The 27986-nt window shown below is 40.0% G+C and overlaps 1 protein-coding gene and 1 long non-coding RNA gene across 3 annotated transcripts; one reads left to right on the top strand and one right to left on the bottom strand.

Moving 5' to 3' along the window:
- Nucleotides 1-12: 12 nt before the first annotated feature.
- tnnt2b (troponin T type 2b (cardiac)) lies at nucleotides 13-25483 on the top strand. 2 transcript variants are annotated; one of them, XM_048254585.1, is made up of 13 exons: nucleotides 13-61; nucleotides 1570-1611; nucleotides 1735-1745; nucleotides 8710-8736; nucleotides 8903-8927; nucleotides 9190-9253; nucleotides 9402-9518; nucleotides 9738-9815; nucleotides 10449-10556; nucleotides 10904-11013; nucleotides 11427-11517; nucleotides 12194-12234; nucleotides 25223-25483. In XM_048254585.1, the coding sequence occupies exons 2-13, from the start codon at nucleotides 1583-1585 to the stop codon at nucleotides 25260-25262; spliced, it is 741 nt and encodes a 246-aa protein (XP_048110542.1). In that variant the 5' UTR covers nucleotides 13-61; nucleotides 1570-1582; the 3' UTR covers nucleotides 25263-25483. The 2 variants fall into 2 exon arrangements, with proteins under 2 accessions (XP_048110542.1, XP_048110541.1); XM_048254584.1 differs by lacking the exons at nucleotides 13-61; nucleotides 1570-1611; nucleotides 1735-1745 and having other exon boundaries at nucleotides 8237-8736.
- LOC125301822 lies at nucleotides 14301-18249 on the bottom strand. Its single transcript, XR_007194802.1, has 3 exons — nucleotides 18208-18249; nucleotides 14835-15000; nucleotides 14301-14671 (listed from the first exon to the last, which is right to left on the bottom strand). It is a non-coding gene; the product is annotated as an uncharacterized LOC125301822 (long non-coding RNA).
- Nucleotides 25484-27986: the final 2503 nt, after the last annotated feature.

Raw genomic sequence — 27986 nt, 5'->3', positions numbered from 1 at the left:
GTAACTGTGGTACAGTACTAGTGGTTTGGCACCTGAGTGAGTAACCCCCCTACTCGTCACGGTAAGTGTTAGACTTACACATTATTCTACATATTATTACAGACCACGCGGGTCTTTCGAGTAGATAGTTCACTGATAAACCTGGGTAAGTTAACTCACAAAGTTCTAAACCTTCTAATATAAGAGCTTATTGGCTTTTTTAGTTAGGAGAATGAAGCCAATGAAGGGTTTTGTATTAGGAGGTTTACAGCATCCTCTGTGTTAAATCACATGCTTGAAATACACTGCAGATCTGAGATTGTCATTCTGAAAAATTACATTTGTATTTGCATGCCACTGAGGAGGGTACAAGTCTTCCTTGATTTCCTTTTTCAATTCATGTTCTCTTTTTAGGTATGATTAATTAATACATACATGTGTATGTATACTCAATAATGTTTGTATTAAGCGTCAGACATTTATTTGGTCTTTCTTTATTCAATAATTTCTTATTTAGGTGAATTATTCTTGGTAAATCCTGAATAAGCAATTAGTTGGTCTTAATCTAAGGTTATTAAACTAATACATTGTTTCTTAATATGTTATTATTATGTCACTATAAGTCACTTTTTTCAGACAGTGAATTAGGAGTCCATAAGCTCTCTATATTGATCCATACTATATACCAGTAATCTTAGGTCAAGATTAACTGGTTGCTTATTGAAGATTTACCAAAAATAAATTACCTATTGATTAAGAATAAGAAAATCTTCAATAAAGACCTAATAAATGTGTAATGGTGCTTAATACAGACCTTGTTGAGCATTAATACAGACACATATTACTAGTTATATTAATGGCTAACATGTGCTCTCTAAAATAAAGTGTTAGGCCTACCTTTTTGGGTAGTGTTGTGGAGTTCAGTGTTTCTTAACTGGTGGGTCAGGACCCAAAAGTGGGTTGCGGAACCGTTCTGGGTGGGTCGGAATGGGAAAGAAACCCCAGTGTGTGGTGTGGAGTGAATTGCTGGCACATGAGCATGAAACCATCAAAACTAAATGGAAACAAAGCACCCCTGTCAAAGACAAGCTTGTTGAGCATTTTGAAAGGTGACATCAGAAGTTGAAGACTTCACAAATGTAATGCCAAACATCAGTATCAGTATAAATTCTTGTGTTTTTGTCTTGTGATTTTGCCTAGTGATATTGTTATTTATTGTTTAGTGTTAAAAATGTCCTTATCTATTGCACTTTTTGTCTTATCTGTTGCACTTTTTCTTCTTCACTGTAGAAAGAAATGCTATATCAATTCCTCTGCATGTCTAGAATGTGAAGAAATTGACAATAAAGCTGATTTTGACTTTGACTTGACTTTGACTAAAAAAGTAACGACTTTTTAACTCCTGGGTCCCAAAGCCAGACTATTAAGAACCACAGGTGTAGTTAATATAGTGATGGTTTATCTTCTAACTTGTCATACTGTAGCAGTCCATTACGTCATGTTTCATCTTTTAACTTGGTTTAGCAGTGTGTTCCACCTTGAACAGTGTCCCGTGATAAACTGTTGACAAATAACTTAACATTTATACAGGTCATAGATCATCATGTCAGACACAGAAGAAGTTGAATATGAGTAAGTGATCAGATGTATGCCTGTTGACATGACATTCAAAATCTGAACAATAGTTTACATCATACTGTAAATTTATTTAACTTTAACAGCAACGTCAAGCTTTTTTCTAATTTGCTTTTTCAGGGAACAGGAACGTAAGTAAAACAACAACAGACAAACCCTAACACATGGAGTTTTCCCGTAAATTGCATTGTGATGCAAGATATAGACCCTTTCAACAATAAAAACAAAAACAATGCTTGAACGTTCTATTTGGGCCCCAATCTACTTCCTCTGCATTAAGATAACATATGGAATGTTAAAAAGGAAGTCTTGTGGGGCCAACTATGATGCTGATAATGGAACTCTCTTGAAAGGGTCCATAAAACATTAATCATTGACACTGGAACTTCTTTTCTTTAATGCTGTGAATGGTGACTCAAGTTAAAATGAGGGTTGTGTTAACTTCTGAGGAAGGGTGCATGTGCAAGTGCATTCTTCTAACAGCAATATCATTCACCCAACTGAATCATTCACCCAACTGTCTCTCACTTTTCCTCACAGACAACTTTGCATGCTTCTTTTCATGCTTTTTTTTTCTCAAAGTCAACTTTGCATGCTTCTTTTTAAATATGAATCTATTGTCTTTGAGATTCTACTATGCTACTACTTTGAGAATCTACTATTAGGGAGTGTTTGGTTGCCAAGATGTTACCTATTACTGGCCTTTAGTACCCTGGAAATCGAGAGTTCAGAGTGTATCTGATATAGGCGGGCCAGAGGCAGGCTAAATAGATGATGACAGCGCTGCAACGGCAAAGTCTGGAAACATTGGTCGTAGTGTTATCCAATTGCGTCGATGTCCGGAATCGGTCAGTAAAAATGGGTCGTAGTGTTATCCAATTGCGTCGACGTCCGGAATCGGTCAGTAAAAATGGGTTGTAGTGTTATCCAATTGCGTGCAGTGAAATTTTTAAATGCATGCTTGGTGCCGCCCCATTTTTGTGGAGGACCTTGCCACAACAGCGCTCTTTTAAAACATTGTGTGATGCTGTATATACTACATACACAATGTGCAGTATTTAGGGATGGGCAAAGCGAGACTTTGTGAAACACTGAAACATTCAAAGCGAGGCTTCGAAACAATTCCAACACCAGAGCTGTTTATGGTGAAACAAAGCTGTCAAATGCTTCGTATCGGAGATACAGTCTGTTCAAGACCGTGGCTCACAGTGTTACCTATGTTTATAGTATTAGTCAAGAGCTAAGCAGTGATGTCCTTGGTCAATAACTGGATGGGAGACCACATCAAGAGACAATAAAATTAAGCTTAGTGTTCTCTAAATAATTTTTTTCTCAAAAACTCTTGATGTTGCAATGTGTTTTTTGACCATTCTGAGAGTTTAGTTGTTAACTGTGTGGTTAATGATAAAGTAAGAAGCTGACCATATTAAGAGATATTATCTGAAACAATACCTTACAAACCAAACGGGGAGCGAACAACATTTGAGCAGCAAATTGTTGACTGGAGGATGACCTTATCTGTGGACTAGCGGAGTCAGTGCCAAAGCAACCTCTGCTCCTGGAATTACTAGTTGAGCTTCTGCTCTGAGTCTCTATTTCAGTCCTAGCACACACTCTGTGATCAGCACTGGGCATTTAATCTCTCTCTCTCTCTCTCTCTCTCTCTCTCTCTCTCTCTCTCTCTTCCTTTGGCCTTCTCTTGTTCACCACCACCTCTTGTTCACCACAGCAAACACAATCAGGCCTCTGTTTGGACAGAGAGCTTGAATGGGGCTGCCAGAGCAGATGGGAAGAGATGTCTGCTTTATAGCACAAAGCCACGGTCATTATCCTGCCCTTCAGGCCTCTGAGTGGGCAATGGCGACAGGTTGGGTTACTCCACCCCATCCCACACGCACACACGGGGGTGCTGTGGGAGTTCTTCAGCCCCAGTGGGGTCATACTGTTAATTCTGCCCTGGCCCCAGGTAGCTGGTAATCAAGACTGCCACTAAAACACAGGACACACACAGAGGTGTCTTTAGATGAAGTGGTAAAGAGGAAGGTCCTGGTTGTGATCTTCGACTTGGAGCTGACTGAATCGTTTTTTATCAAGTCCAGATTTCAGTCATATTCTCTCCATAGGTGTTGAGGATTGGTTTGATATGTACTGAATGTGGAGGAGGAAAGCCACACCAAATGACTAATAAGTTAAAAGAGCTTTTGTATTTTTTTTAAAAAAAGTATTCAGTATGTTATGAAATTCATTTATGGGCCAGCACAAACAACAACCAGTTCATGATTTTTTTATTTTTAATTCTTCAAAAATAATTATTTTAGCATTTAATTTTAAAGACAGTCTATGGGCTACCTTTCTGAAGAAAATAATAATTAAGTCACTGTACCACTGTTGCATGTCACAACATAACAACACAACAAACTGACATCATTCTGTTACCTGATATTAACAACTATTCTGGCATGTGCTCAATGTGTTTGGCCCTCTCAGAGAAACAGTCACTGCTGGACTGAGGCCTTGTTTCTACTGTGTGTGTCTGGACGCTAACCTCATCTGCTTTGGCTCTGAACAGAGGAGCAGGAGGTGGAGGAGGAGGTAGAGCAGGAGGAGCAACAGCAGGAGGAGGAGGAGGAGAAGGAGGTGGTGGAGGAGGAGGAAGGTGTCAATTATTGCTAATCTCTTTTATCTGCTATTGTGTTGATGGATATGCATAGACAAATACAAAAGTATGTGGCTGCAAGCAATGCTTTGAAACCACCTGGTAACCTGGATTACAGATTACCTGACCGAGCGACCACAGTTCGTCAGACTGAAGAACTGTCTCTCTGACACTGTGATCTGCAGCACCGGAGCGCCACAGGGAACTGTGCTCTCTCCAGTCCTGTTCACCCTGTACACATCTGACTTCTGCTACACCGAGTCATGCCACATGCAGAAGTTTTCTGACGATACTGCAATTGTGGGGTGTATCAGGAACGGGCAGGAGGAGGAGTACAGGAGCCTGGTGGAGGACTTTGTGCAATGGTGCAAACTCAATCATCTTCAACTTAACACTTCAAAGACCAAGGAGATGGTGGTGGATTTCCTCTGGAGGTCTAAGCCCACTCTGCTACCAGTCCACATTGATGGGGTCAATGTGGAGGTGGTTAGCACCTACAAGTATCTGGGTCTCCACCTGGACAATAAACTGGACTGGTCAGCCAACACTGATGCACTCTACAAGAAAGGGCAGAGCAGGCTGTACTTCCTGAGGAGGCTGTGGTCCTTCAATGTGTGCAGTAAGCTCCTTAAGATGTTCTACCAGTCTGTTGTTGCCAGCGTCCTCTTCTATGCAGTAGTATGTTGGGGAGGAAGCACAAAGAAGAAGGATGCGGGGCGAATTGACAGGCTGGTAAGGAAAGCTGGCTCTGTAGTGGGAGCTGAACTGGAGTGCATCACTTCACTATCTGACAAAGGGACCCTGAACAAACTAGTCAACATCTTGGACAATGAGTGTCACCCACTCCACAGCACTACTGTTAAGCAGAAGAGCCTGATCAGCTGGAGACTTCGCTCACTGCCTTGCACAACTGACAGACTGAGAAAGTCATTTGTCCCCAGGGCCATTGCACTGTTCAATGCCTCACTTAAGGGAAGAGTAGAGATAGACTTCTCTGCATAGTCTGTCTGCCTCTTCACCCCCTCCATGTTTGGATACTGTCTGTCCACTAGCCACTTTTACCACTGTCTTTATGCCTCACTGTTTGCGTGCTATATTAGCACATTAGCAGATATGCATATGCCTCCATGCCACAGCCGAACTGTGGCCACACTTATACATTTTCTTTAAATAGTTAAATATATAGATATATAGACTTTAGTTTACTTTATTTCTGCATTGTTGCACTGTTGGACTTACTCATTTGCACTATCACCATGACCACCATCAACATTGCACTACCACCATGACACTCATTCACACAGAGCACCTTAGAGCACCTTACCATACCTTACTATGCACAGAGAATCACAGGCTCAGTCCCTGCCTCAGTCATTGCAAGCGCCTCTGATTGATTAATCACCACTATGTGGATACTGTTTTTAGAATTGATTTAGATTAAGTGTTAGTTAGTATAATTTGTATTTTAGTATATTTAGCATATACTTTATCTTCTACTGTCCTTATTGCTTAGTTGTGTTTTTATATTATATACTTTAATTACTCTTCTGCTGTTAAAGAATGTGTTTGTGTTGTCTGTATGGTGCTGAGACCTTGAATTTCCCCTGGGGATCAATAAAGTATCTATCTATCTATCTATCTATCTATCTCTGAGCCCTGCCTGTCTACAAAGCCTGGTTTTATTACTTCTATATTGGGTTCTAACACATGCGTAACTCGTATTGCCAACGTATTGCCTGCAGCCAAATATATGTGTTTGTATGTCTGCATATTACTGATAATTGCAGCCTTTCTAAATCATACCCCTTCAGATTATTCAGAAGGAATTGGTCTCTGCCAGTGCCACATCCATTCCACAGGTTGCCTCTATGTGCAGACTGTATTGCAGTGCATATGAATTAAACTGCAGAATATACAATGTCAGTGCAGATCAGGAGGGCCTCACAGGGCCAGCAGATGCTCCCATCAACAGATCAAAAGGGTCCCCCCCCCCCCCCCCACACACACACAAATCAATCCCTTTAAGGTGGACTGGACTTGTTAGGTTGGTTTTCTGGAATGGTTTGTTTGTGGTGATGTGTGGAGTGGTAGAGTCTAGAGAGATGCTGGAACAGGGAAAGTAACACCAGACCATGACATGCCCCTTTGCAGGACACCCACTCAGAAATACTTTAGCAAAGAAAAGAAACAAAGAAACATGGACACATCCATCTAAGCTCTAAACTAAAGGCATGTCTTTTCACAGACAAGAGATATGGCAATACTAAAAAAGGGTGGAGATATCATTTGAAGCGGTGTTCGGCTTATAAGGGATTGGTCTAAGATTTTTGTTTCCCATTTATTTATTTATTTTTATCACAATTTAGTGTGGATTAAAGGATAATTCCGGTGTAATATTGACCTAAAGTGTGTTGAAACATGATACCGAGTGTGTGTATTTATCATAGCTCATCTCGGCTTGTCCCCTGCACTCCAAAATCTGGCGCTAGTTAGCCGATGCTACCAACAACTTTTTCAATGGGGGTGCCTCGGGCATCGGCCTAGCCGTGTAAATAAATCACTGTTTTACACCATTCCAGTTGCTACTGGAATCCATGCATTTCCACGGAATTATTTTTGGAATCTGATCCCTTATCATATTGTTCATTCGTAATCGTCGCTCGACTTATCATGACTAAATTCAAGATGGCTGCAAACTGTAAACTTCCTGAAGGTACTGTCTGTATAAATCGTCTTGTAAATAAACTACCAGTGCTTTTTCAAAGTTCTCAATGTCTCATTTTAAATGTCAGGGCCCTCGGAAGTCTACCAATGAAGTGTGGAGATACTTTAAGCCTCGTAAATGGTGTAAAACAGTGATTTATTTGCATGGCTAGGCCGATGCCCGAGGCACCCCCATTGAAAAAGCTGTTGGTAGCATCGGCTAACTAGTGCCAGATTTCGGAGAGCAAGGGTCAGGGTTAGGTTTAGAGTTAGCTGCCTTGAAGTCGACTGTGGCAGCGCCGCCTTGAAGTCGACGATGGGGGCCCAAAAGACCATCAAGCTCCGTCTTCCATCCGTTGCTTACTACAATTAGTACAGAGGCCAAGTAAGACTTCTTCTCTGTCCTTATAGAAAAACTCAGACTATTTTTCACATAGATCTCTGTTTCTCGAGGTCACTGAGTACTGTTTGTACGGAAACAAAAAACTTCAGTACAGTGCCACACTCTGGGGGCATTATTTAAAGATGCCCCCACAGTATCACACAGGAATGCTCAATCAGATCAGTGCATGTCCTCCTGCCTATGTCTTCAAAATCTGAATAGTCAAGGATCTAAGGGGTGATTGTCTAGTTGCAATAGACTGATGTGTTAGAGACATTAAGATAATGTGTTCATGATAATAAAATACAAATTCAGACCTTAGGCTCTGTAAATATAAGATAATAACTTCATGATAACAAAATACAAATTCAGACCTTAGGCTCTGTAAGCTGAGACAATCATGGCACTGGTTGTAAATAGCACTACATAAATCAGTACAATTGATACAATACTGACAAGTAAAGTACAGTTTAGTAGAGCAAAGCAGAGCTTGGCAGCATTGTTTCAGATCCTTATCTAATGTTATTGTTTCAGATCCTTATCTAATACCTCACCTCCGCCTGACATTTTGTAATGGAGGATCCAGATACCGGCAATCTGAGTCAGATGAGCTACTTGGAAAGCCCCTCCTTGAGATCTGCATGCAGGCGCCCTGTTACACCATCTCTGCCAGACTAAGTACCATAGGCCTGGGCCCTCCTCAGAGGCCTACCCGCAGGCACTCTTTCAGGCTTTCTCTAGTTGATCTCATATGACAAGATGCATAATTATATAATGTTTTAATGCTATATATATATATATATATATATATATATTTTATATATATATATATATATATATTAGGACAGATTTATATCATATTCAGACCATGATCTGATGATCATTTGGTATGTAGTGAAAAATATTTGGAACTTGTCGTATGTCCTTTTTCCCATCCACAACCAGAACAATAACCTGCTTATTTGTTCCCAAAGGAAAATATATTTTCTTGAAAAAATAGTATGGAGATCTTAAGTTGAACGTAAATTAGACTTGGGGTGAGTCAAGAGGTGGCCATTTGACCAGGAGTTGAAATTAAGTAATATTTTAAAAAGTCCAAAATCACATATTGCTGTTAAATTGAGCTCAATTATTTAAAGGAAAAATCGGCTAGGCAAAGGACAAATCTCTTCTAAAATTACCGTATCCTCTGGGTTACATTACATTACAATAAAAGTGTCAAATGAATAAATGTAAAGCAATTTTTAACATAGGACAAGGCATATGGTTATAGAAAATGAGCCAAGTCTTGGTGACCACAATCGGAGAGACAATATGACTGATGCACTCACTATGTTTTTATATCATGTTTTAGATACAGCGGGAGAACAGGGAGATGAAGGTATTTCTCTTATATCTTTACTACATTTTATAATGTAGCATTGAAGTCAAACAATGTGTTGATTTATTGAATCATTTGTGATTTACATGCCCATATATAGTATCTGTGCAAGTCTGATGCCCTCACTTGACCTCTTTGTGTTTGTTTGTAATGTCTCTGTGAGCAGCTGGGGAAGCCAAACCGAAGCCCAAGTAAGTGTACAGTACAAGTCAAGGCAGAGCATGCAGTGAGCTGTGCTTTTCCCATCAGGGTTGAGTCACCCACAGCAGACAAGCTGAAACAGACAAGCTGAAATCGTTTATTCTACTTGTCTTTCTTTCTATCTGTCTCTCCCTCTCTCTTCCTCTCTGTCTCTGTTTGTCTTTCCCACTGGCTCTATTCCCTCCCTCCCTCTGTCTGTCTTTCTCTCTCTCTCTCCCTCTCCCTCTGTCAATCTCACTCTCTCCATCTCAGGCCATCTTTCACATGTCCTCTTATTCCACCGAAGATCCCGGACGGAGAGAAAGTCGACTTTGATGTAAGTGAGACAAGTTAATGATGCAACGTTCTTTAAACAGCATGCGAATATGCAGAAGCATGCTTGCAAAAAGAAAGTGCATATCTGTGCTGTGAATGAAGTTAAATGCACTGGTGTGAAATCGGCCCTTTTTGCCCCCATACTGCAGGACATCCATCGAAAACGCATGGAGAAGGACTTGACCGAGCTGCAGAGTCTGATTGAAGCCCACTTTGAGAACCGCAAGAAAGAGGAAGAGGAGCTTATAGGCCTCACTGACCGCATCGTAAGTCCGCTGTGTTTTCTACTACGGTCACCGTTTGGTCAGAGCATCTGCAGCCTATATGCCCCAGAGCAGCTGCCTCTGTATCTGGCCCTGGGCTGGCCCAGATCCCACAGGTGCACACACTCAGCTGCTCTCTGTCCAAGTGTGTGGTTTGTTGGGCTGATGGTGTAAGGGCCATTGCTTTGTCTTCTCCTGAGCTTCTGCTGGTTTCCTGTGCAGGAGAAACGCAGGGCCGAGCGAGCGGAACAGTTACGCATCCGGGCAGAGAAGGAGAAAGAGCGCCAGAACAAACTAAATGTAAGTGCAACACACACACACACACACACACACACACACACACAGTAACACAAGCACAAGCACATTCACACACACACACACACACACACACACACACACACACAGTAACACAAGCACATTCACACACACACACACACACACACACACACACACACACACACACAGTAACACAAGCACATCACACACACACACACACACACACACACACACACACACACACACACACACACACAGTAACACAACCACATTCACACACACACACACACACACACACACACACACACACACACACACAGTAACACAAGCACATTCACACACACACAGTAACACAAGCACATTCACACACACACACAAACTATATGTGAGTGCAACACACACACACACACACACACACACACACACACACAGTAACACACGTACATTCACACACTTGCACACACATACATACACAAATACACACACACACACACACACATACATTCACACACATGCACACACACACACACACACACACACACAAACACACACACACACACACACATACTGTACACGCACATGTACTGTACTGTTCTTTGTGCACTGGATGTGCAACAGGAGAAGGATGTTGTTTATGATCTGCTGTGTGTTAAACAGGAGGAGAAGGCACGGAAAGAGGAGGAGGAAGCAAAGAAGAAAGCCGACGACGATGCCAAGAAGAAGAGGGTCCTGACGAGTCTGCATGTGACGGGATACATGCAGAAGGTAATATGGCCGCCCCATAAGGTGAAAGTGGGACATATCAACCTGAATGTTACTAGCAGTAAAACATTCAGGTTGATGTTAGTACCCCAGTTTCACCTAATGGGGCGGCCATTATTGTCTACTGTGAGTATGTAGTAACTTACTACATACACACAGAAGGTAAGGATGAGCAACCCATAAGGTGAGACTAGGACAAATCAACCTTTAGGAGAGACTAGATACATGCTGAAGGTATTTAAGTATATTACATCATGCGCAAACGTGCACTGTAAGGGCAATGTAGGAGACCAAAAATAGCGGTTGATATTTCTGTATGAAATGGTTTCCCATCATGGCTGTGTTACTAGGAGAAGCGCAGTGGGCCAAAGAAGCAGACAGAGAGAGAGAAGAAGAAGAAAATCCTCAGCGATCGACGCAAAGAGTTGAACATCACCCAACTGAATGAAGATAAGCTCAGGTGAATGGCGCTTATACTGCAGTTATGTGAAATGATCTAAATAGATGGTGTGATATTTGTTAGTGTATTCAAGATTTCCCATGAAGTATTTAGATTGAACACAAGCCATTTTGGTTTTGTGCTAATACTAATACCAGGTCTATAACTGGGCAATTCCACGCAAAACTCTCACATCCATAACGCCAACTAAATACCATGGCATTGTGTTGGCGTTACGGATGTGACAGTTTTGAGCATAATTGCCCAACTATAACTATAACCATACTATAACTTCTTTGGAAATAAACATAATGGAAATTCTTCATACAACTACAGACTAAATAGCTACAGTGATTAACTTCACTAGTGTCCCCTGCTAACATAATTAGCTTTGAGGAGCTCTGAAGTGACTTGCATCTGGTATTGAATCACAGAGAGAAGGCCAAAGAACTGTGGGAGTGGATGCACCAGCTGGAGGCCGAGAGCTTTGAGCTTCAGTATAAGTACACACGACAGAAATATGAGGTAGGAACAATAAATTATTCCTTTTTCTTTTAAAATGTTTGTTAGGGCTCTCCTCTTAGACAGCAGCATGAATCGAGTCAGTAGAGTTGAACAAAAAGAGCACATTCAATTTTACTCATTGCATAACAGATTCATTTTTAATGTTGTCCACAAGTTTTCATGTGAACTAGGGTGCTGCATAAAAAAATCCAAGTGTTGCTCTAGACCCTAAAAGTTCATACTTTAATCTTATTTTAAAAGGCTCCACTTTTAGAGTATGCTGCTACCCCATGCCAACCATCCAGCAACATGACTGATACTCATAGAAGAGATATGTTATGGACCCTTTCAAGAGAGTTCCATTATCAGCATCATAGTTGGCCCCACAAGGCTTCCGTTTTAACATTCCATATGTTATCTTAATGCAGAGGAAGTAGATTGGGGCCCAAATAGAACGTTCAAGCATTGTTTTTGTTTTTATTGTTGAAAGGGTCTATGGACCCTTTCAGGAGAGTTCCATTATCAGCATCATAGTTGGCCCCACAAGACTTCCTTTTTAACATTCCATATGTTATCTTAATGCAGAGGAAGTAGATTGGGGCCCAAATAGAACGTTCAAGCATTGTTTTTGTTGTTATTGTTGAAAGGGTCTATTGTTTACTCTGTAACCCCAACATTTCAACACTGCTGTTTCCAGGTAACAGTTCTTAGGAATCGAGTGAGCGACCACCAGAAGATGTGAGTACCAACCACACTCTGCAATGAATGAATGAATCAATGTCACACAGTAGTTAGTACTTACATTTTGCACCAGTGCATCTACTGCTTATAGGCATATATGAGCCTGTAGCCAATTTTATGTACTATATGTTTCACAGTATATGTGATATTTCAATGCTGGAATTTGATGATTCACAACAAATATCTACATCATTACTGCACACCACCACTGATTCCACACTGCAGAAACATGCATAACTTTTAATTGCCCCCACTATACATTATAAATAAAGGTGTCATATCTACACACCTGTACTATACACTTTAAATGTGTCATATCTACACACCTGTACTATACATTATGAATACAGGTGTCATATCACAGGTGTCATATCTACACACCTGTGCTATACATTATAAATAAAGGTGTCATATCTACACACCTATACATTATAAATACAGGTGTCCTATCTACACACCTGTACTATACATTGTATACATGTGTCATATGAACATATGTTACTATAAACTGTACATGCATTAAAGCTGCAGTTGGCAAGATTTTATCATATTCACTGAAACCGACACTATGCTCCGACATAACAACATAAATCAGCCGGTTTTAGAAAAAAAACCCGCACTTCTACCTCCACCTAGAGCCTGTTATTTGTTTTGCAAAAATCCACAGCTCCTGGTTCTTCTGGTCCAATCAGAGCAGGGCTGTGTGAGATCTGTGCTGGTGTGTGCACAAACTCAGCACAGTTGATCTGTTGACGTTTGTAGGTTTATGACATGTCTCGTAGGCAGAGAAAAGCTGTTGCTCTCCATTTAATCAACATGGAGTCGGTGTACTGATGAAGAAATAGATTAAAGGAGGAATCCGGCGAGTTTTCACATAGATCTCCGTTTCTCAAAACAATTGGTTTTACCTAGCTCGATTTGCTACAGCCAGCTGCTAACCCAACCAGGCAGCTACAGCTTTACACACAACTACAACTCTAAAAATGTTAAACACTGGTTTGCATGCATACTTGTATATGCTACAGACTGGACACTACTTAACTCAGTCAATGAGCTTGATTGGGTTGAAAGTTTAGTAGTTCAGTTTAGAACACCTCTTTACTCGTTGGTACACATACTTTGCACACTATTTGTCTTCATCCACTGATGCACAGGCATATTTTACCCTCTGTACTGCTCTTTATCCACTGAACGTTGAGGGGCATAGAGTTGAGGATTGGGTGGACATTCTCCTGAAAGCACAGGTCACCTTTCTGTTTACCAGACCTGCTGGGACCGAGAGGACCTGGGCTTGGCTTGGGTTGTGGTTAGAGGGGTTCTAGTGGAGGAGTCTCCTGAGAGATGTGTGTGTTTGAAATGCTTGTCCTTGCCAGACAGCTGCTTTCCGCCCTTAAAACAGATCACTTGACCGAGAACAGGAGTTTAATTAAAGGTGCCTCCAAAGTTGGGCGTCCATGGCCCCCCGAGAGAAAAGCAACACAACAACTGTGAGGGACCTAGAAGAGGAGGGGGTGACACAAGATACAATAGCAGCCCAACAGCTGCTAGATCCACTAAGCCTGCTATGAAATCATTGTTTGTAAAAATAAACCACTACTACAAAATAATGAGACATCCGTCCAAACACTCTCTGGCATCCAAAACATGGACTGGTTCCATAGACCCCCACATCCTCCTGCTCCATCTGCCCACACTGTAAAATTGTTGCCAGTAAGTTACTGTGAATTAATTTTACCTTAAAGGTACTGTACTTTTTGAGCTGTGTTTTTTTAGCTATTAATTATCATTAATAGAATCATCCATATTCTAAAATATTACCATTACATTACATTTGGCTGACGCATTTTTAACCAAAGCGACTAACAACATGGTAACAGTTAAGTTTTAAAGTTTTAGGACAATTTAAAAACGGTAGAGTACAGTAAGAATAAGTGCGTCAGTGAGTGCTGTTTTTAAACAGTTGAGTGTCAGTTCAAGACGGCTGATAAGTGCTAGGATCAGCAAGACTTGTTGTAAGTGGTGCTATGAGAGGAGATGCTCTCTAAAGAGCTGGGTCTGGGACAACAAGAAATTGTTAACAGTTATTTATTTAAGACATTTGGTGAACAGGAACATGACAAAACAGGTACAACATAAGTTAGGGATAATGGACGACACGCCATTAGACTATCCAAAATTAACATGATGGAACAATAATGTGAATTGATAAAATACGGTCAAAATAATAAATAACCAACCTTATTTGCACGTTTTAAAGAGCAATGATTAACACAATGGCAATATTGAAATAAAATAAAACATTGAACAATAATGAACATGTGCATGAACATTTAAAACATAAATGAAAAGAAACTTCTTACAAATATCATTCCCCTGCCACTTGATATAAAGGTCTATGGTCCCCTGACCTTGGAGACCCAGAATCCCAGTTGTCCTGAAAATTAAATAAGAAAAAACATTAACAATTACATGGATTACAAGGTACTTATGCTATTATTATTATTATTATTATTATTATCAAATTATGATTAATTATAGTATACCCATATATACATATATTATTAATTATATTATTATTAAAGCTATCAGAACCTCACCTGCATCTAGTCAGTTAGCAAATAGAATTCAGTGAGGTCCCTGATGAAGGAGATTACATGGGGGTTCATGTATGACGTCTTCTGCTTCACCACTCTCTCAGTCGTCTTGCTCATCTGCTCCTTGGCAGTGCACTTGTTGGAGTCAGGATTAATCCTGACTAAAAACCTATGAACATAAGTATAGGAGGTAGGGGGTGGGGCAATATGTACATGTTAATGAGTAACTGTAAGAGCAATGAGCGATGTAGAATCATACATGAAGACCAGCTGACAGGCATTTCACATCACAACAGGAGTTAGACAAGGCTGTTTACTTTCCCCATTACTATTCCTCTTAGTGGTCAGTGTTGGGAGTAACGAGTTACAAAAGTAATGTAATTACTGTAATATATTGCTTTTTGCTGTAACGAGGCAATGTAAGGCATTAAAAAAAAAAAATGGGTAATATTGTACTCGGTACAAACTTCAGTAACGCGCATTACAATGCATTTTAACCTGAAATTAAGTGGTATTATGTAATGATACATATTCGCAAACAACACTGCGAGAACAGAGGAGAAAAAATCTGCGCAAATAGCAGAACATAGCTCCTGTTCCTGGTTGAAGATGACTGTGGCTGGCTGCAACTGACTCGATGGACATAAGCCTATACGCTCATTATTTTCAATTTGTCAGAGACAACTAGGATATGAAGAACAGTTAAGTGCCCTTTGTGTGTGAAACCGAAAGATCTCTATACCTCGCGAAATAGCACAATTAATTTAATGACACATCTAGAGCGGTGCCACGCTAATCTTTTTGATTCTTGATAAAGCATAAATGCTCTTTTAGTGCATGTCAGCTTTGTGCTGTGAACTTGAATTAAAGAGAATGAGGGGATAGAAATGTAAAAAAGATGGGGACTTGGACAGACATGACTTGCGACTCCACTCAAAAGACTTCAGACTTTACTCGGACTCGAGCTTTGAGAATCCTGAACAGCTGTATTTCATGCAATTATTGCTTTTTTTTATCTAAATGTATTCATGTATTTCTATTTTATTTTATTGCTACATATACTTTGGGAAACGTATGACAAGCGGCATTGCCCCTTTGCCATAATGTGCAACGTAACGCATGCGCTATGTGCGCACACTCACAGATATATATAAAAAAATGCATTGACCATGGCGACAAGAAGTCCTCCTGGAGTTGTGCCTTTTATCGTTACTTTCAGTTACAATAACTTCGTACACAGAGGAAATAAGCGAACAGCTACATGCAAGGTGCGTGGCACCATAAACTAGAAAATGTAATTTCGAGGAAATTACCAGTGCATGAAAATATAAACATACTGTATATTAACATAAAATGCAAAACAAACTTTTATTTGGAAACAGTTGGCAGGAGTCATAGTTGATAACAACTGACAGTTGAAATGTCTAAACAGTTAAATAGTTGAGTAGTTTAAATAGTTAAATTATTTAATAGTGAATTATTGTAGTGAGGACATTTATTTTGAAACAGTTGTGGGCAGAGGAAATAGGAACAGAATCTGTAGTCTTAAGAGAGCCAGATTGTATGCTTAAAGCCTGAGATAGAGTATATAGTTTAAAAGTTTAATTTAGATAGTGTAATGGATGTTGATAGACAGAAAGTTGAATGGATGTTGATAGGCAGATTGTTTAATGGATGTTGGTGGATAGTTTAATGGGTGGATGAGTGAATAGTTTGAAGAGGATGAATGGATAGAAAGTTGGATGGAATGTGGCCAGGGGCGCCTTAATACCACCTGAGGCCCCTGGGCTATATGTTTTTAAGGCCACCCCAAACCGCAAATACTAATTATGATACCCGGCCCGCGATCTGACCCGCCTATTTACATAACGTGCGCTTTTGGTTGATATAGCCTAACATGCAGTGTAGCCTATCATTATTGAGCCTATGTAAAACATTTACATAAACAGGAACAGAAAGCCCTTAATCACGTCAGCCTATCCATGACATCGCTTATCAAAAAGGTTAGCCTACAGCACGAAAACAACAGCGTTGAACTTTTACAACACTATAGGCTAAGTTAAAAGATAGGTTACACATATGGACGTATTTCAAGCTTTTCAAAAGTGCATGTGTTTGTCGTGTCGGGGGGTTCCCCAGGAGGTTTTTTTGAAATTCTGTCTACTTAACACACCATTCTAACACAGATTGGGATGGACAGAAATACTTTTAGCCTACAGAACACGCAGCTGGCTCATGTGACGTGAACATTGGCTACCTTGCATGCACAGGGGTGAAAGTAGTTTTTATTTCTTGGTGGTACTATGATATAGAGTTATAATGCGCGACGAAAATTTCACTTAGCCTAATTATTTATTATTTATGTATTTGTTTATTTACTGTATTATAGTCTACTTATCAAGCATTCACTAGGACTTCTTATCACTCTAGTATCACTCTTTAACCCACCTGCATCTGTTTTTGATTATGAATAAATTGCAAACACTTAATTTCAACATTTATTTATTTATTTAACCTAGTTACTCTGCTCGCTCCCACTTCCAATCAATTTTGTTTTATATAGGCTACTGTATATCATGAAACACGTTTCTTTGAGTCATGCCTTTTTATTTGGGAGACTGCAACATACTTCTGTCCGCTAAAACTCTTTCATTATTGCTGCGCAAGATCTGGTTAAGCCGTACACGCGCTGTCTGTCTCGTGTCTCTCCAGCGAAACACTGCACACATAAAACCAGAATAGGCTATTGAAACATCAACATATTTTTCTTTAGCCTGTATGTTTTTTTTATTTGGGAGACTTTCCAAGAAACGTCCGTCTGCTAAAACACTTTGGATACCAGTGCACGTTGGCGCAATAACTGTAGGCTACTGTACGCGCGCTATAGCTTGCTCGTTGTCTGTCCAGCTGCACGGGAGGTTTAGACACAATTCAGATACAGTTCAGAACGATGTATATGAAATATATTTTGGGGGAAACGTGTTGCTTCTGGTAATTTGACGTTAGCAGTTGTGTTGTCATGCTGAAAGTGCTATATTTTTCAGAGACAGTATAGTTTTCTTTCCGGTACGGCGTACCCTCTCCAAATATTTTAGTGGTACTCCGTACCGGCCAGTACCGGCTTACTTTCACCCCTGCTTATGCATTATCACTACACTTCCCAACATGGAGACATATCTCACGTTAACAATCAGAAAACATAACATAGGATATTATTTGTGCGAATATGGGTTAGCACAAACTTAGCTTTTGGTGAACGGAGATGCAGATCACTAATTCATTTATTTGCGCAACAGCTCATGTTCTCCTACAAGTGAAATAGGCCTACATGTTTTTAAAGCCGTTTCATTGCCAGGCTATTTGCTACGATATTTACCTGCTATGCCTTCTGTTTTCATGGACAGTTACAGGAATCCACGTCATTCGTTTATCGTTGCTTCAATCCAACCCACGTTATCTCCAGAGTTTGTAAATTTGTCAGTCAGTTTCAGCCTCTCCTGTAGCTCCTCTACTTTGGGATTTATTAAGTTTTGTTACATTTTGTTACACTTCAGAAGAGAAGCAAAGGGGGCCTCTGCATCGATGTCATTGTAGAGCAGTGCAATGTGCTCAATTATGTAGGCTAGCTCCAGAGTAGGCTAATGACTGACGCCGCGAATACGGACACGGCCGTTTATTATTATTTATTCATTATTATTATTAGGAGGCCCCTCATTGGTTGAGGCCCCTGGGCTTCAGCCCAGGTAAGCCCCTGCATTAAGGCGCCAGTGAATGTGCCTTATATCCTTGTAGAATGGAGAGACACAGAGAGAGTTGGCCTAGTTAAGCAGAAAGCAGTTGCTACAGGTGCAATCAGTTTAACTGGCCCTTTGATGGGTCCTAGTAGTGAGCAGCTGGAAGTTGAGCAGGTGCAAATCAAGTTAATTAGCCCATTGTGATGTCATCAGCCCATGTTAAGTCTATGGGGGAAATAAGCTTGTTTTTTATTAATATCTCAAAAAGTATAAGTAAGTTTACAAAAGTGAAAAATACATTCCCCACGTGTCCTTTTCAAGACCTACATTACAAAGTTTGAACGAAGTTTCTACATTAAACGGTTAAAGCTGAATTAGATGCAGAAATTTGGTGGGAAGAATAAGAAGAAGAAGAAGAAGAAGAAGAAGAAGACGACTTCGGATAACAGAACAGTGCATTTTCATGCACTGTAATTATGCCTATTCAACAATGTCTGATTTCGTCAGGCATCTCCAAACACACCCAGATAGGTCAGTCACTTAGGCCTAGCATATATCGTCACAGGTGACAAGCTAATCATTGCAAAGTGTTGTGCTAATGCTGGGAACAGGCAGGGATGGGCAAAAATACATCAGAATGTATTTCTAAATAAAATACCTAATACCCTCATTTTTAATGTATCAAAATAAACTACAAAATACAGTAGGCCTAACCATATTATGTATCAAAATAAAATACTGTATTTTTGTATTTAGAAAATAATCAAAATACTTTTTTCAAGGAAGTATGGAAGCACTGCAAAAAAAGCTTTTTCTATCCCAAACATTTAGCCTATTAAAACTATATAGTAAAAAACAATACAATTTGGCCCCTGTCGTATACCGTATGCAAGTTCATGTAGTGTGATCAGAATTAAGAATAATTCAAGAATTTACATTTACATTTAGTCATCTAGCTGATGCTTATCCAAATGACTGACAGAGCTTTCAATTAAACACATTATAATCAATAGGCCAAAATCATAATTGTGTATCTTTGCCGAAATTCGTAATTCAAGTCCAGTGCAGAATTGAATAAGAAAATCATACGGCTATGTATCTTGAAGTTCCAGTATGTGAGACACCTGACGTGCCTTAATATCTCCAACCTCAAGTATGCAGCTAATAAGGAATATAATTATGACCGCCGCACAGCGAAGCGGGCGGTCATATAGGTTTAGTCAGATTTTATTTTTTTTTTTTTTTTTTTGATGCCCAAATTTCCGTCAATGATTCCGGGACACTGAAAGACCGGGTACACGAAACTTGGTGGACATGTAACCCCACATGGATAGCATGGAACCATCGTTTTTCGTTTTGATCTGTAGCCCCCCCGCTGAATTGGACCCCCGAAAGGAGGGTAGGGCAGACACAGTTTTCTGTGAATATCTCGAAAACCGTAGGGTTTAGGAGGACCATTTTTTTTTGTATGTTGATCTCAAGGGGCCATGTCAACCCATTCCATAACCACTCATTTCATGTATAGCGCCACCTAGTTAAACACAAAAAGTAAAATGAGGTGGTGTAATTGAAGGTATCTGTGACCTAACATAGTCAAAACTGCACAAAATTGGAAGTGTAGGATCATTATGACACCCTATGTATGCACGCCAAGTTTTGTGGAATTCCGTTCATGGGGGGCCACACAATAAATTAATTTATGTTACTATACACCAACTGGCCTGTAGGTGGCCGGAGACAGTTTTCTGTGAATATCTCGAGAACCGTAGGGCCTAGGAGGTCCACCTTTTTTTTGTATGTTGGTCTTAAGGGGGCATGTCAACCCATCCCATTACCACTTATTTCATGTATAGCGCCACCTAGTTAAAAATTAAAAAGCAAAAAATGAGGTGTTTTCATCTCAATATCTCTGGCTGACAAGGTCAAAACTGCACGAAATTAAAAGAGTAGGATCATTATGACACCCTCTGAATGCATGCCAAGTTTTGTGTACTTTCGTTCATGGGGGCCTTACAATAAAATAATTTATGTGTACATTTAGTGACGCATACACCAACAAGGATTCCCGGGACTCTGAAAGACCGGGGTACACAAAACTTGGTGAGCATGTACCCCCACATGGATAGCATGGAACCGTCATTTTTCGTTTTCATCTGCAGCCCCCCGCTGGACTGGACCCCCAAAAGGAGGGTAGGGCAGACACAGTTCTCTGTGAATCTTTTATGGTATGTTGGTCTCAAGGGCCCACATCAACCTGGCTCATAATCACTCATTTGTGATTTGCCCCCGTAAAAAATGAAAATCAGTAGGATTAAAAGAAAGCCAAAATAAATATTCATCATCATCATCATGGCTGCATTTTCAGTATTGGCGAGAAGTAGTCGTTTGTCCACTAGATAGAGCATCGTTGCAGTGAGACGTAATTTTGTTGGAAGTTAAAAGTGGGTTGGAAAAACAATGGACGCCTTCATACAAGGACTGTAATTTACCGCAGCTTAACATCTAATAAGGATAGGACGATGTTCACATGAAGTGTAATTCCCATTTCTTCTTGAAGCCGAAATAAATCTAAGGATGTTTCTCGACATGCTTGGTTTTTACTGCAGGTAACGTTAATCTTGTAATATCAATAAGGACCTAGGTAATGTTACCGTTAGCGTTGGTTGAGTGATGGAGGCATTTGATTGATTGCATTTGTAGAAAACTATAAATGCGGTTATACCAAGCAAATGTATAGCAGCACTGTTTGTATCTTTCGACTGTCATTTATTGCACGTGCTACAAAATCATTCTGTGCAATGGAAGATTTACCAACGCTACACCGGGTCTGATACAGTTTTGCCTATACATGCGCGTGAGACTGAGACGCCTGTTTATTTTGTTTTTAAGTGCGTGCAGGGTGTGAGAGGGGAATCGATGTGCTTTGATTACAGCTTGGTAGTTGTAGTCTGTGAAATTAAAAGCACGTGTGTGTGAAGTATCCAAACAATGACACCTTCATTTCATTATGGCTGCTTTAGCAAAACACCTTAAGCTACTGTGTAGTGGGTCCCATTTAGAAGTGGCTACTTCATTCAAGGCTTTCCTTGACTCATGGAGCTGCGTGAATGTTATTACAACTTTTCGCCAACGATATGACAGTTTAAGTCAGTTGATACTGTAAGGCGAAGCCATTGGTTTCCAAAGGAGATTTTATTTGTGTCGTTAGCCAGCATAGCCTATTGACAATTTATGTTGTCAATAGGCCTACCTTATAATCCTACCTGTAGCTTAGGGAAGCTAACAACTTTCTATTAGGATCTAGTTTGTTAGTTACCGCTTTTTGTCATAACTCCCTGATGCATTTTTGCATTTAGAATAGCCAGAGCGTGTATATCTCAATCGGAAAATTAAACAATATCGGGTGCCTATGGACTAGGCTGGGTGAACCCAGCCTGATCTGCCCGCTATTTATTTTTTGATTTCTTAAAAGATTGAGCTTGGTCTGATGAAAGCCAGACTAGCCATGGACCTCAGTTAAACAATGCAAGGGAACATGAATCAGCCTATATTTGCACTAACAATAACGGACAAAAGCTTTTCAACTTTGGCCCGTTAAAATGTGTATGAACAGTCTAGCGACGCATTTCATCAAGGCCCATTTGGACATGTCAGTTATTTGCACCACTGGTTAGATGTAAAACAGCATTTCGTTTCAGACTAGGCTACTGTTACTTAATTTGTGCATTAACAATAACGTTTCAGACTACTGTTACTTAATTTGTGCATTGACAATAAAGTATTACATGAACTAAAGATGACTAAAATCTTATGTAGAAGAAGAAACATTCACAAAAAAAATCCATCCATCCAAAATGACCTTTGTTTTGATAGCTGTTGAAAACGGCATGGAACTGACAGAGATGTTTTTGTTTATAAATACATAAAAAAAAATAAATAAATAAATAACATTATGCTGATACCTTTTGCTTTTCCCAAATACAATAGCCTACAGGTGTAAGTGACCTTTCATCAATCCAGTTGCAATGGATGAACTGTGATGAACTGCCCTACTTGTGATTGTTTAGAGATTTTAAAGGTTTTATAACAATGCTACATCTTCTTTGGCTATTCTACAATCTATTCACCTTTTCAGCACCAGTAGGCTACTTTCTGTGCAGCCGCACACAACACACTCAGGCATGCCAAACAAGCATACACAAAAGTTTCAAGAGTGGGGGATGGAGTAAAATATGGAGACAAATTGAAGTGTGATTTATTTTCGCGGAATGGATGTACAGGACTGAGCGGCGGTCATATTTTGTACCGCTATGCGGTACATCTAGTTTCTTATACGATCCTTCACTGGGCTAGTGCCTGCTGTGTTAATATGACTGTGCTGATGCTAAGCTGCAGCTCCCTCAAATCTATAAAGGTTCTCATGCATATTAGGCTAGCTTTTGCCAATGAAAATGAATGCAAAAAAAAAAAACAGTAGGCCTACTGCTGCTAACTGAAGAAACGTTTACGTTACTGTAAGGAAATTATTATTATTGTATAACCATTTGTGTAAGCAGAAATATTGTTGTGCTGAGTTCTAAGAACAGAGAGTTCAAGTTAAATGTTGTTGTGCTGAGTTCTAAGAACAGAGAGTACAAGTTAAGTGTGCAGACAGACAGGAACTGCACCCATCTCATGTCTAGCTTTCCAAAAACGGGAGATTTTTTTCGGGGGGGGGGTCAGTGTTTATACCGGAGCTGTGTTTGCATATTTAATACGTTTCAACACTGAATTTCGGTCGTTGCTTTTACTTTACCATTACCTTACGCATGCCACTTATGTATCCACCAGCTGCCTGCCTGCAGCCTACTTCCAAAACTCCAAACCTTGCCAGGTTTTAGCCTATGACAAAACGGTTGAAATTGAAACTAAGTGATCGTGTATGTGTAGGGTGTATTTCATACACAATCTGGCAACCTGAATGCATCAATGATTTTAAAATGAAGTTTGATGGCCATGCAAATTACTGGAGTTTTCCGGGAAAAATAACAAAACGGGAGGGTGCTGGGAGATTACCTTGAAATACGGGAGAAACACGGGAAAAACGGGAGTGTTGACAGGTATGCCCTGTCTGTGTGTGTGGGTGGGTGAGGTAAGAGTATGTCACAATGAAGTCGCTATGCCTTGCTTTCTATTTTCTGTGTGCATCTGTACAATAAAAGACACAGCTTTTGGGCTGCAGAGTCAGAGACTGATGGTGTGAGGAATTCTTCCTTACATTAGCAGGCTCTTGGTACCAGAGTTTGTGGGCAAAGCCATACTACGTGTTGTGGTTCTTGTATGTTGGGGTTAAATTCCCTGACAGTTACCAACAATGTTAACAACAAACTCAGCTTCACTGCTGCAAACAAAGTTGGCTATATGCTTCGGGCCATATAACTTAACCAGCTAGCCTTGTGATAACAAAATCTTTACCTTTTGTTTAGTCCACTGAAAGTTATCCACATATCAAACGATTAAATACACAGTTATGGAGGAATTGTTTTGGGGAAGCAGTTGCACTATCCCACTTTTGCTGCCTTTAAGCCACTTAAATCCATAGCCTAGATGAGCGTTACAACTTGACGTGATGGTGAAGCTAAATGCCCAAGAAACGTCACGTCAAGTTGCCTACTAAACGCAAAAACTTAATGACAGCTTGTTCGTGGTGGTGTGCTGCCTAATTGAAATGGGATAGGCAAGTATCTTATATTCGGCTATTACGTGTGGCACATTTATTGGGCTTATAGCCTCTTTTAATTTAGGCCTATTTGATGTTGAACTGATATGACTGAGCAGCAGAAAAGTCATAGTCGATACATCGTTTATTATTATAATTAGGCTCTTGTGATAGCCTACTATTACTTTACTACTATTACTGTTATTATTATTATTATTCGGATGAGGCAAAGGAATGTAAATCTGAGTCTGAAATGTTGGCTACAAACAGTCTATACTGCTGTAACTGCACTGCTGCTATTATTAATTGTTAACTTCCGGGAACTATTTGAGGCTTCCATTAGCTGCCATTGTTGGAAAAAAATGGAACATTGGCGTCAATGGAGTTGTCGCAACTCTACCTTTACATGGCTCTGGGTAGGCCTAGTTGGCTACATAGCGGCTTGTTAGCTCACATTAACAGTGTAGATGCGGGCTTGTTTTTCGCACAACCGGAAATAGTCTCCCTGACATAGGATATGCTTTTGTGAAATTTTATAAAATATATAGAGAACGATTATTAACCGGTTTTGTGGATTTCAGAATAACGTTTCTGTTCCGGAACAGTTGAAGACCATTTTGTTTTCGTTTCCGTTTCTGCTCCTCGTAAAATTCCGTAAAATTCCGTTCGTTTTCGTTCCTTGAACCGGTTCGGAGCCCTGGTTTTAAGGAACTTTCATGTGTCATTACACACACACACACACAGGCTACATACCTCATGACAACACTGACAGACAGTCTTGTATGTGTGAATGGCACCTTAACATTTGTTGAAATACAGCACTCTAAGGGTATGTGCATTGAGACATGTATCCAGGGCTCCTGTGGTCATATAGTGTATGTGTCTCTGCTGTGGTCTAATATGTCTCTAATATATGTCTCTCATATTTCTGATATGTCTGCTGGTTCCTTTTCACACAGCTCTAAAGGCGCACGGAGCAAGAGAGGCCTCAGGAAATGAAAGTCCAAGACGATGGCGGGACTCCATGTGCTTTGTCATGCCATGTGCTTTGTCTGCCCTGGTCTAGTCTGGTGCTCTATGACGTAGACTGGATTGTTTGTAGGAACACTTGACATGTTCAATAGCTGTTGTGTGTTTCATGTACAATCCGTATAGTGCTTTACATTAACAGATTAATCTCACTATGTCTCAATTAAATTTATCAAAAAATGCCCTCCTCCCCTTCCTCCGCTTTTTTTTTTTTTTTGAAGCAGCAAAGAAAATACAAAATTAGAGACTTTTGTGCAATTATTCCATATTTTGTGTAGTCATTCTATATCACAACCACTGATATACAATCCAAATAGTCTACAAGAAGCCTCAATGTGTTGCCTTTCATTTGAAACCAGGATCATGCTTCTACACCAAGAGATTGCCATGTGCTTCAGACGGCAAACCGTAACACGTTTGTCAGACAGAGCCGGCCCTGGTCTGGACTGGTGCTCTATGACGTAGACTGGATTGTTTGTAGGAACACTTGACATGTTCAATAGCTTTTGTGTGTTCAGAGATCCAGTAAAAAAAAACTCCCACAGAAATCATACAGGTTCCTTTTTCTTGAAACGAGACAGGCTAGGCTCAAACCCGAAGCCAACCCCCGGGCAAAACGTTCAGTGCTGGCATAATAATATGACCAGTCCTAAAGCTCAGACAGACCCTTATCTGAACCAGGTGTGGTACCAGGTGTGGTGCCAGGTGTGGTGCCAGTCTGGCATTCAGGGATTACCCCTTGCCAGTTGTGGCAAGATAATTTCACTGTTTCTTAAGATAATAACATATGAACCATAACAAACAATAACAAAGACGTAACATAGGGGTTTCAAACAATAACAAAGACTTTGAATGCCACTCAAAGCATATTTTTAACACTCCAAGCTAATACAGAAGTCAGTAAAGAACACTCTCAACATCAGAAGCAAGTCAAATTTGCAGTTTCTTACTACAGATTCGCTACCCAATCTGGCAAACTTACATAGTGCGGTTATAGCCGATAGAGGGCCGCAAAGCGAATGCAGAAGTGCCGTTCACCCTGTTACGAGTTGATAAACCACTGAAACGATTTTGGAAACATTATTTTAAGGTACAAAAAACTCTTTGGTGTCGCTTTAATCCCAAAACTCCTCCCGATGTGCCAGTTTATACCCTGCATGGCAGCCTACGCCACTGATATGTGTGTAATATAAATTATATAAATAAGCAATATAAATGCAGTGTATTAGTAAACAGTACACCTATAAGTTCACTTGTAGTCCATCTAAAAGTTTACTACTTTTACACTTATAAACTAAAAGTGGACCAATTTAGTCCGAAGAAGTCTAAACATAGTACATGTACAAGTGTACAAGCACATTTTTGAACTAAGCATATAGCTTACTTTTTGTGTACTGTTTAGAGATATACTAGATTGAATTATACTTGGCGTATACTGATAAGTTTACATTAAGTATATCTAGCCTATACTTGGTACTTACTTAAATATACTTAATATACATTTACTCATAAACTTACTACCTAAAGTAAACTTGGGCTTCAACTGCACTTCAGTTTACTTGATAAAAATGAATAAGTATACCTTTTTTGGTAAGGGTAATCACAAAGGGAAGAAGAGGAAAGAAAGATTAAGGTCTCTAGTTCAGGGTGAAAAGGTGGAAACTAAATACACTGTTAAAGTATTTACTGCTGAAGTGTATAAAAACACTTCAGAAAGGCGTGGTCGAATTCACTGGAACCAGGTTAGACTAATGTTTCCCATGCACAAGCATGTCTGACTAATCACTTCAAGACTTTAAGACAGGTATACTGTACACCACGGTTCACACCTATAAATCTCCGATCGCAGATTTATTTTTATTTTTTGACAACCTGGGGGGCATTCCATCAACCTTGCTAAAGGCTAAACCTGGCTTATCCAATTTATGTTGGCAACTATCTTTTTTTTCTCTCAATGTTTAATTTTATGACTAAAAATCCTGTATGGCGCTTGTAAATCGAACAGAAATCTTTTAGTTTCCCTTCATTTTACGATATATCCTCATGTATCCTCTTTTCGTCAATCTACTGTTTTGGACTACTTTTCTACCTCATGCACGAGCAGACATGAAGCAGACCTAAGCCTTGCTTGAATAAACGAAGGCAAGATGCAGCTAACTTGAGTTAATGGAACGGTTTCAGCCTCAAGTGAAAGTGTCACCTGTTAGCGAGATTGATAGAATGCTCAGGTGGAATAGAATATTTTCACCTGGTTAGTGAGTTAAAGATGAAATTATATTTTACTACGATGACATGAGAAATGTTATTTTTGTGGTTCGTCTTTTTGACCCCCACCACTCGTAAGATCCGGGTTCCCGGAAGTGGCTCCTGATGAAATATCTTGCTCCATCAAGAAACCACCAATAACACACAACCAGGAAGACAAGAGAGGGACACACATGTAAGGGGAAGTGAGATCAAAAGGCTGCCATGAAACCTGGGCCCCAGAGGTGTCTGCACAACATAACCTGCTAAAAGCAATACATCTGCAAACAAGTCTGCAGTTAGTCCTGGACCAGGCGATAGTCTGTATGGGTTTTTTGATAGGTGATAGGCTGCTAGAACATATCCCAGTAATGTTTCGCTCTCCTGTGCAATGGTAGCCTGGGTGAACCCAGACAAACCTGTTATGTTAGCAAACTTTCCGTTATACAA

Source organism: Alosa alosa, chromosome 10 (assembly GCF_017589495.1).
Source record: "Alosa alosa isolate M-15738 ecotype Scorff River chromosome 10, AALO_Geno_1.1, whole genome shotgun sequence".
NCBI lineage: Eukaryota > Metazoa > Chordata > Actinopteri > Clupeiformes > Clupeidae > Alosa > Alosa alosa.
The sequence above is the reverse complement of the archived record's forward strand: the minus strand, read 5'-3'. Positions and strand labels throughout refer to the sequence as shown.

Bases quoted from the DNA above. Each gene is read 5' to 3' on its own strand.
- tnnt2b (XM_048254584.1), top strand. From the start codon at position 8,619: ATGGTTATAGAAAATGAGCCAAGTCTTGGTGACCACAATCGGAGAGAC. The intron at 9,816-10,448 runs GTAAGTGCAACA...TGTGTTAAACAG, and splicing joins AGCGCCAGAACAAACTAAAT to GAGGAGAAGGCACGGAAAGA. The intron at 11,014-11,426 runs GTGAATGGCGCT...ATTGAATCACAG, and splicing joins CTGAATGAAGATAAGCTCAG to AGAGAAGGCCAAAGAACTGT.